General features: G+C 45.2%; 1 protein-coding gene across 1 annotated transcript; it reads right to left on the bottom strand.

Annotated features, from left to right (window-relative positions):
* Positions 1-877: 877 nt before the first annotated feature.
* MSMB (microseminoprotein beta) lies at positions 878-10,089 on the bottom strand. Its single transcript, XM_028156860.2, has 4 exons — positions 9,966-10,089; positions 5,745-5,850; positions 4,327-4,432; positions 878-1,141 (listed from the first exon to the last, which is right to left on the bottom strand). The coding sequence occupies exons 1-4, from the start codon at positions 9,966-9,968 to the stop codon at positions 1,012-1,014; spliced, it is 345 nt and encodes a 114-aa protein (XP_028012661.2). The 5' UTR covers positions 9,969-10,089; the 3' UTR covers positions 878-1,011.
* Positions 10,090-10,800: the final 711 nt, after the last annotated feature.

The following is a 10,800-nucleotide window of genomic DNA, read 5'->3' on the forward strand; positions in this document are numbered from 1 at the left end:
TGACTCCTCGGTGCATGGGAACTGGGCCACACTGGGGCTCAACCAACTGAGCCACACTGACCAGGGCAACAATGTCACTGTTTAAATCCTTAAGTTTTGCAGGGATCTGTATGCAGCTAGAGATGAGTGATGGGAGCCCTGCACGCAAGCCATTCTCCCAAGCCAGGACCCCTGGCCTTTTAATACCCCATCAGGCTGCATGTGGTCTCAGAGCTACTTCTTCCAGGCTGTCCTGTTCTATCTTACCTGCTCCAACCTCAGGCAAACAGAGGTATATGAGGGACACAGCATGGAGGACACTCTCTATAGAAGAGGAAGGAGCCCGGCCAGTGTGGCATTGCGGTTTAACTTCAACCTATGAACCAGGAGGTCACTGTTGGATTCCGGTCAGGGCACATGCCCAGGTTGCAGGCTCAATCCCCAGTAGAGGGCATGTAGGAGGCAGCCTACCAATGATTCTCTCTCATCATTGATGTTTCTATCTCTCCTTCTTCCTTCCTCTCTGAAATCAATAAGAATATATATTTAAAATATATATTTAAGAAAAAGAAGAGGAAGGAAGGAAGCATAAATATGAAAAACTCAAAGAAAATAAGGGATCTGATTTCATTTTGAAGACACTTTTTTTTTAAATTGTTCGCAAGATAGCAGGACACCAGGGCAGCAGAGTGCAGATACTATATCAGAAGCAACAGAAGCAGCAGTGCCTAAGTGGGAATGTACAATGATTTATTGGTGTATAGGAAAAATATAACTTTATTCATATTTATTTTTTGTTCCCTCTATTAAATGTTTGAATGCTTTTAATGTGTATAAAAATCAATGCACATATAATTTATAAATTGCAAGTATACACATATTCAAATGTTTGCTCAATTTTTACTTATTTATTTTTTTAGTAACAGGTAGGGTTATACAATCATAGTCTGTAGGGGCCATAGGAGAATGAGGCCTGACCTTGGAGGACCTGGAACCCCCCTGGCTGGGAGCCACGGGCCCATGAGAAGCACATTACATCAGCCATTGCTGGACAGGACAATTCTTTTCTGGATTCTTTTTCTCCACCACTGCATAGGTGCAGGTCTCCTTGTTGAATAATTTCTTGCATTCCTCTTTGTTAAAACCCACAGGTACAGCAACACTGCCATTGAGACAAGAACAAAGCCAATTAGAAAGGAAAGGATATCGACCCAAGCCATTACCCTCAGAACGCAAGAACATACAATGGAGTCAAGACAATCTCTTCAATACATGGTGTTGGGGAAATTGGACAGATACATTAAAAAAAAAATGAAACTAGACCACCAACTTACACCATACACAAGAATAAACTCAAAATGTATAAAAGACTTAAATGTAAGTCATGAAACCATAGAAATCCTAGAAGAAACCATAGGAAGCAATATTTCAGACATCTCTTGTAGCAATATGTTTACCGATACATCTCCTAGGGCCGTGGTCGGCAAACTGCGGCTCGCGAGCCACATGCAGCTCTTTGGCCCCTTGAGTGTGGCTCTTCCACAAAATACCATGGCCTGGGCGAGTTTATTTTGAAGAAGTGGCGTTAAAAGAAGTTTAAGTTTAAAATATTTAGCTCTCAAAAGAAATTTCAATCGTTGTCCTGTTGATATTTGGCTCTGTTGACTAATGAGTTTGCCGACCACTGTCCTAGGGCAAAGGAAACTAAGGAGAAAATAAGCAAATGGAACAACATCAAAATAAAAAGCTTCTGCACAGCAAAAGAGTAAAAAGGGAGCCCACTGTATGGGAGAACATATTTGGCAAAAACACATCTGATTAAGGGCTAGTATCCAAAATATATAAGGAACTCATACAACTTAACAAAAGGAAGACAAACAATCCAATTAAAAAATGGGCCCTAACCAATTTGGCTCCATGGATAGAGTGTCGGCCTTTGGACTGAAGGGTCCCGGGTACGATTCCAGTCAAGGACATGTACCTTGGTTGCAGGCACATCCCCAGTAGGGGGTGTGCAGGAGGCAGCTGATCAACGTTTCTCTCTCCTCGATGTTTCTCTCTATCCCTCTCCCTTCCTCTCTGTAAAAAATCAATAAAATATATATTTTTTAAAAGTTACATTGTTTAAAAAAAAAAATGGGCAAAAGACCTAAATAGACACTTCTCCAAAGAGAACATACAGATGGCCAAGAGACATGAAAAAATGCTGAGTCACTGATCATCAGAGAGATGTAATTTAAAATGACAATGAGGTATCATCTTACATCTGTCAGAATGGCTACCATCAACAAATCAACAAATGACAAGTGTTGGTGAGGATGTGGAAAAAAGGGAACCTTAGTACACTGCTGATGGGAATGCAGACTGGTGCAGCCATTATGGAAAACAGTATGGAGTTTCCTCAAATAATTAAATATGGAACTGCCATTTGACCTAGTGATCCCACTTCTAGGAATATATCCTAGAAACCTGAAACAGCAATTTTAAAAAAATGTATGCACCCCTATATTCATAGCAGCACAATTTATAATACCTAAACCTAAGTGCCCATCAGTGGATGAGTGGATAAAAAAGCTGTGGTACATTTACACCATGGAATACTATGCAGCAAAAAAAAATGAGGGATCTCTTACCCTTTGAGACAGCATGGAGGGACCTGGAGAGTATTATGCTAAGTGAAATAAACCAGTCAGGGAAAGACAAGTATCACATGATCTCACTCATGTAGAATCTAATTAACAAACTAAATTGATAAAGGGAGTGGATCAGAGACATGGAAGCCTGGAACAGAGTGCAGAATCTCAGTGGGAAGGCGGGGGAGGGTGGGTGGGTGGGAAGAAATCAACCAAAGACCTTGTATGCATATATGCACGACCCATGGACACAGACCCTGGGGTGGGGCAGGGGGAAGGGTGGCTGGAGGGGGTCAATGGGGGAAAAAAGGGACATACATAATACTTTCAACAATAAAGATTTTTATTTTTTTTAAAGATCGGTGGTGAAGGCCTGGAGTGGGGGTGGGGTGGACTAGAAGGGATCAATGGGGGAAAAAGGGAGACATATGTAATACTTTCAATATTAAAGATTTAATTTTTTTTTTTTTAAAGAAAGGATAGGATGCCCAGCCTTCTCAGGGCCAGCTCTGTGCCAGGGGCAGCCCACACTCCAGCTGTCTAGGGTGCCCGTCAGCAACTTAAGATCACCTTTCAGTTTGCACCCCCAAAGTGCTGACTTCAGGAACCTGGATTTGAACACATAGAACCTGGTCTATGAGCACATAGACCATCCCTGACATCGTTCCTAAGTTCCATCCTGCATCACAGGACGAAGCAAGCTCTGAGAGGCCCAAATGCATGCCGGCTACTGGGGCCAGGCAGCTTGTTCTAGCCTGACTTCTTGTTGTCCTGGCTCAGGAAGTGGCCAGCAGCTCTGCTGCTTGAAGGTGGGAACGGAAAGATTGTCCATTCTAATTAGAATAGGAGCTGGCTAAGTTCACAGGAACAGAGAGTCACTCCAGGCCAGGATCATGGAGCCCGGGAGCAGCTAATGAAAACTGGGGACCATCCCAGTTTTCCACCCACACATTCAAGGGTGCAAGCAATGTTAGGATTCATCACGCTCTTGGAACACACACACAATGGAACATTCTTCAGCCTAATTATGAAACATGCTGCAGCACGGATGAACCTTGAGGACATTATACTGTAAAAAGCCAGTCACAAAAGGACAAATACTGTACAATTGCACTTAGAGTTGTCAGATTCATAGAGACAGAGAGTAAAATGGTGGTTGCCAGGGACTGGGGAAAGGAGGAAATGGAGAGTTATTTACTGGGTAGGGAGTTTCAGTTTGGGAAGATAAAAAAGTTCTGAAGGTGAATGGTGGAAATGGTGCACAAAAGTGTGAATGTACTTAATGCCACTGAATTTTACACTTAAAACAATTAAAATGCTAAATTTTATGTTATGTATATTTTACCACAATAAAAAAAGAAAGAAAGAAATAGGGCCTGGTTGGCATGGCTCAGTGGTTGAGCATCGACCTATTAACTAGGAGGTTACGGTTTGATTCCAGGTCAGGGCACATGCATGGGTTGGGTTCTTGATCCCCGGAGCAAGAGACAGCCGGTTGATGATTCTTTCTCACCATTGGTGTTTCTATCTCTCTCTCCCTCGCCCTTCTTCTCTGAAATCAATAAAAATATATTAAAAGGAAAAAAAGAAATAGTGCTGAAAACTAAACCACTTCCGAACGGGGTTTTGAAAGAGGGAGTAGCTGTACCTCAGAGAGCAGCCCCCCCCCCCTTGTTGCTGCACCCCCTTGTTGGCCCTTCTGGCGGAGACTTACGTGTTGCAGCAGTCAATTCCAGTTGGGTTGCAAGAACACTCCTCACATTTCTCATTCTTCCACTTGGAGTTCATCGCGTAGGTGGCCCCACTGAGATCCTTGCATTCTAAAATAACACGTGTGGCATCATCAGTGGCGTCCTCAAGGCATGCAGCTGGAACAAGGCTTGAGGGACACTGGGGCCAGCCCTGCCACCTGTGCCCCTCCCAGAGAGGGAGAATCTCGTCCATTTAAGGGTGTCTAAGAAAAGTGCTTCTGTGGTCTGGCCAGTGTGGCTCCGTGGCTGAACATGGACCTATGAACCAGGAGGTCACGGTTTGATTCCAGGTCAGGGCACATGCCCGGGTTGCGGGCTCAATCCCCAGTGTGGGGCATGCACGAGGCAGCTAACCGATGATTCTCATCATTGCTGTTTCTATCTCTCTTTCCCTCTTTCTTTCTTTCTGAAATCAATAAAAAAATATTTTTTAAAAAGAAAGAAAAGTGCTTCTGTGGTCACCCACAGCTAAAATTCCAGTACTGTCCAGTTCATGTCACCAATTATGTTTTCTTACAGCAAGCTTAAGTCCTTCCAGATCTTATTTCAGAACAAATATTACAAGAAAAAAATAAGGCCTTCCTCTTTTATCAGATAGCTTCATGATCCTAGGGGTACTTGGAGCCAAGTCTGTGTGTGTGTGTGTGTTGTGTGTGTGTGTGTGTGTGTGTGTGTGTGTGTTTTCCTGCTGGATTATCTCTGGATAAATGACTCATTTTACTACTTCTCTTTGCTTTGCTTCTCAACCCTAAATGCACATGTAAAACATCTCGGGCATTTTTTAAAAATCTATGCCTGGGTCCCACCTCAGAACAATGAGTCTCTCTGGCCATGAGGCCCAGGCTATCATATTTTCCCAAAGCTCCCCAAGTGATTCAAATATTCAGCCAGGGGTCAGAACCACTGCTTTAACCCTTGGTGGTCCAGGCGAGCTGGAGGAACTAGTAGCATCAGCACTACCAAGCTGTGTTGGACATGCAGGCCCACAGAATCAGAACTTTCATTGAGCAAGATTCTCAGAGAGTTCACGTGCACACTGAAGTCTGGAAAGCACTGCTTTGGAATACTGATGGTTCTTTGCCGGCATATAGGGCTGAATCCAAAGGCAATTAGCTGTGCAGCTCCTACCCCAGAGATTCTGATTTGCCTCATATTGGATGGCCCCTGAGCGTTGGTAGGTTTCAAAAGCTCTCCAGGCAATTCTCCTTCACCTCGGGCTGAGAAACACTGTCTAACACAGAGTCAAATTGAAGTCTCTCATTTGACTCTATTTGGTATCCGCCCTCCCCCTCCTCCCCATGTGGATGTAAAGGTCTCCTCGGCCAACAGGTTACACCTACCGAGCTGCATAAAATAATACACTTGGAAAGCTGGGACTTACCCTTCAATAAGTCGCCTGGAGCACGTGGGTTGGGTATGAAATAGCACTGGCCATTGCAGAGCATCACAAAGCTGGCCAAGACCACAAGTCTTCCCAGAAGAGCATTCTGCAACGTGAAGAAGCGTCAGGAAGAACAACAAACTAATTCAGAGGGTGGTCAGTGCCTGAGTGTCCTGCATGAGGACCCCTGCTGGGCTCTGGCAGGTGGCTTAAAGGCGGTGCTTCAAAGGAACAACATCTACACAAGTTACTAAAATGAACTGGGGGAAAAGCTAAATGTGAGTCAAAGTCATAGGCCAATAAAATAATGATAGTGTGCTATTTTTTAAAAAAAAACCTTGCCTGAGAAAATAACACACATAGTCCTGGCCAGTTCCTCAGTGGTTAGAGCATCAGCCCACACACTAAAGGGTCTTGGTTTGATTCCTGGTAAAGGGCAGGTACCTGGGTTGTGGGTTTACTCCCTGCCCCGGTCAGGGCGCAGGCAGGAGGCAGCAATCAATGTGTCTCTCTCACATCAATGTATCTCTCTCTCTCTACCCCTCCCCCCTTCCACTCTCTCTCAAAGGAATTAACAGCAACAACAAAAAAAGATAAGAAAATAACACACATATACAAATAGAAATGATGAACAGAGACATGGAAAAGTTCAAGTTACTGCTGAGATCAGAAATGTAAATTTGTACATAAAATAGAACCATGTGGGATGACAAAAATAATTATTTCATTGATAATATCCAGAGTGAAATAAAGGCATGTCTGGGGAGTGAAATGCACAAGGCTGGTTTATGTTTGAGTAATGGTTATGGAGAACAACTTAATAGTATGCATCCGTATTCTCAAAACCATTCACAACAGCCCTGGCCGGTGTCGCTCAGTTGGTTGAGTGCTGGTCAATGCACCAGGAGGTTGCTGGTTTGATTCCTGGTCAGAGCACATGTCTGAGTTGATCCCTAGTAGGACTGATCGATATTCTCTTCAATGATGTTTCTATCTATCTATCTATCTATCTATCTATCTATCTATCTATCTATCTCAAATCAATAAAAACATTAAAAACAAACAAACAAACAAACAAACTGTTACAACATTTGACTTCGCCTTTTCACTTCTAAGGCCTGGTCCTAGGAATGGCACAGAGAAGGACACAGACTTCGCCTCTTGAATGCTCACTGCAGCAGGGAAATGATCAACCAAATGCCCTCAAACAGGGCTGTTTGAGAACACGGTGACTCCGAAAACAGAACTGGTTAACTTAGGAGGTAAGAGAACATGAAATGACACAAATGATCACTGTTATGACACGTTAAAGAAGGCAGGTCACAAAAATGTTTGCACGGCATTCCTATGACATGGAAAAGATCCACATAGAAGGAGATGCTCAAAGAGATTAAAGTTTTTGTACCAAATTTTAACAAGTGATTTTTGAGCTGTGGGGTTTTTCTTTGGACTTTCCCTCTTATTTTCTAAATTGCTTATAATGAAAGGCATTAGTTTTATAACCAAAAGAAATAAATCAATTCCTATAATAAACTCTCAATATAGTTAGCTCACATCAGAACTAGAGATTGCACCTGCTCTCTCTCTGTTTCATTCTTTTACATAAGCTTCAGTTTCAGATCGTTGTGGAAACCTGAATTTTTCTCTCAAAACAAACAAATAAAAACAAAACAAATGAAAAAGCCAGTCTTATTAACAGAATTTCCACTCCCTTCATCCAGAAAGGGGGCTCCTGAGAGGTGCTGGTGATCACAGAAATTTTGGAGGTCTTGTTTCATCTAGTCACCAAACAGAGGCACCAATGGGCACAAGCCAGGGCTGCAGCCCAGGGTGAGTGACGGGTGCAGAATTCCCGGATCTTCTGCTGCGCCAAGCGGAGGCACCCAATCAAATGACTCAGAGATGGAGTCCAAACATGACGACCAAAGAGAGCAAAGTATTCAGTTTTGAGATTAACTAGTTGATAATATCTTACATATAGCCTCCCTCTTCTCTTCTCTTCTCCTCTCTTCTCCTCTCTTCTCTCTCTCTCTCTCTCTCCTCTCTCTCTCTCTCTCTCTCTCTCTCTCCTCTCTCTCTCTCTCTCTCTCTCTCTTCTCTTCTCTTCTCTCTCTCTCTCTCTCTCTCTCTCTCTCTCTCTCTCTCTCTCTCTCTCTCTCTCAGCTTCAGTTTCCTCCCCTGTAAAACAGAGCTTCTCCCATATGGGTGGGCATCAAAGTAACCCAGGCTGCTAATAATGAGCACACAGTCTCAATCAGGCTCATTGAAGAAGGACATGGCCAAGGCCTTTGCATCTTTACCAAGTTCCCCAGGTGAGAAACACAGGAACAATCAAAACTAGGGCTTCTTTAATGTGGATATGAGTCCCTGGGAAATTGTGTAAAATAAAATGCAGATTCTGCTCTGGTGGGATCAAAGAGTCCTAATTTCAAGCACCACCACTCCCCCGCCCCCCCCCCCCCGGTGATGCCCATGCTACTGGGCAGAGACCACCTGAGTAGAGAGGCTCTCAAGTCCTTTCCTGTTCCCACATTCTATTCCTTCATCTCCCTTCGCTCCCTTCCTTGCCTGCATTCAGTAAAGATGAGGTGAGCACCTGTTACGGGCAGGCACAGGGGACAGTGCAGCCGGGAGGCTGCCATTAGACTTTCCAGATGCCTGCACGTACCAGGTGCTTCATGCCAGCCTTAGGGTGAAACAGGCTGGCCGTGCCCCTAGGAATAGTGTCCCTTTAGGTAAGTTGCTGTTCCTTGTGTCTTCCCAGCATGATCAAGAGCCAGGCATCTTGCCCTAGCCGGTTTGGCTCAGTGGATAGAGCATTGGCCTGCGGACTGAAGGGTCCTGGGTTCGATTCCGGTCCAGGACACATGCCCAGGTTGTGGGCTCGATCCCCAGTAGGAGGAGTGCAGGAGGCAGCCCATCAATGATTCTCTCTCATCATTGATGTTTCTATCTCCCTCTCCCTTCCTCTCTGAAATAAATAAAAATATATATATTTTTAAAAAGAGTCAGGCATCTTTAAAGGTCCTAAGCAGGGCAGGGACATTGTGAGTTCTGCAGCTTACAGAGTTCACTCTGAGGGCAGAGGAGGGGTCTGATGGAGCAGGAGGATCCCACCCCGGTTTTCCTGCTCTTTCCAGCTTCGTCTTTCTGAGACAGCCTCTGAGCTGAGGCCCAGCGTCCGTTCTGGAGGGCCCTGCAGCCTCCTCTTCTGCTTTGCCGTTGGCCGCTCCTTCCCCTTCTCCTTTGCACCCCAAGAGCAGCCCGGCTTGTCCCCTTACTGGCTCTAGCAAAGCGTACTTTTAAAAGATCAAGTTTGAACTGAAGGCAGAAAGCACGTCTAAATGAGTTTTTATAGATTTTGATGCAAATTTTTTCTTAACACAACATGATATATTGCAAAGGGCCTAGGACAGTGGTCGGCAAACTCATTAGTCAGCAGAGCCAAATATCGACAGTACAACGATTGAAATTTCTTTTGAGACCCAAATTTTTTAAACTTAAACTTCTTCTAACACCACTTCTTCAAAATAGACTCGCCCAGGCCGTGGTATTTTGTGGAAGAGCCACACTCAAGGGGCCAAAGAGCCGCATGTGGCTCGCGAGCCGCAGTTGGCCGACCACGGGCCGAGGATGATGGTTCTCAAATTTCGCTGAATATTAAAGTCACCTGGGCAGCTTTAAAAAAAAAAACAATTACCTAGGACTCACTGCAAACCAATCAACTCAGAGTGTCCGGTGTGGGAGTCAGGCACAGGGTCCACTGTGCAGCCCATGTGGGAGCCGAGGGACACCTCGCTTCCCGCCTCAGCTGCGCAGACAGCGGTGAGACTCGGGGACAGCTCTTCCCTCCCAGGCTCCGTTCTCATCTGTGAGGAGGCAGCGCTGTAGCTCTGACATTATATTTAACTCACAAATCACTCACTTAGGGCCCAAGAATTAGAGACACGTATAAAACCTAATTGAATCCCAAACTTACTAGAAGAAACAACAGCTTTGATCTTAGAGAACAGGAATCATTAAGATTTTTCTCAAGCTCCCAGCCTCTCGTTACACTCTGTACATTCAGTTGCAAATAATCTATAGATTTCTAACTTGCTCACATTTACCATTACGTTGTATCCAGTAGAAACACACTTCACAGCACATTCAAATAAGGAATAAACTGTGTGTCCTTTTCCCTTTTTCTGGCCTCTAGGTATGAAGCAACCAGTTACCTACCATTGTGATGAGCAAGGGTCCTTACAGGCCTGCACAGCGGGAAGAGTCCCAGCGACTTATATAGCAAAGGACTCCCAGGACCTGGCATCCTCAGGGGAAGTAGCGTGCCAAGGACTCGCTTAGTGTTTACAGAGGGCTGACTGTCAACAGGAAACTGGGTTCAGATGATTTATGAGTTATTCATAAATCCGGTCTCCACCCTGATTACATGTTTACTCTTGCCATCTGCACCCCTGATATTTGTTTGCCCTGGACCTGAAGGAGCAGAGGGGAAGAGAATCCCTTTGCCGCGCCTTCCCCTATGCTGGGTGGATGGTGAGGCACATGATATACTATCTTATTTGATTTCACACAGCCAGGCAGTGACGCTGGACTTCAAAGAGGCAATAGAATAGTTCAGTGGGTCAGCCCAGGCCACCCCCCCCCCCCACCCCGGGGCGCCCTTCGGGGCGTTCTGAAGGAGCAGAGGGCCCTCCGTGGAAGAAGACAGCGGCACTGCAGCCTGGTTCCCTTGATGAGCCACGGGTGCTCACGCAGCTTGAACTGTCCGTAAGCTTCTTGAGTCGGAAGCCTTTGCTCTCTGCTACAGCAAGCAGGCCTTCTCTTTGTTCAGCAGTGCTCTTCCAAAACACCTGCTTGCCCTCGTTCTGCCCAGCGTGGCTGTGGGCAGCGGCAATAAGCAGAGCCTCCGGGTATATTTAAGGGCTTACCGTGTGCGTGAGTCAGCTCGGGTTGCCATAACAAAACACCTCAGACTGGGCCGCTTCAACAATAGAAACGGATTTTCTCACAGTCCTGGAGGCCAGAAGTGTGAGGTCGAGGTGTTGGCAGGGTT

This window comes from Eptesicus fuscus, chromosome 17 (assembly GCF_027574615.1).
Source record: "Eptesicus fuscus isolate TK198812 chromosome 17, DD_ASM_mEF_20220401, whole genome shotgun sequence".
Classification (NCBI taxonomy): Eukaryota; Metazoa; Chordata; class Mammalia; order Chiroptera; family Vespertilionidae; genus Eptesicus; species Eptesicus fuscus.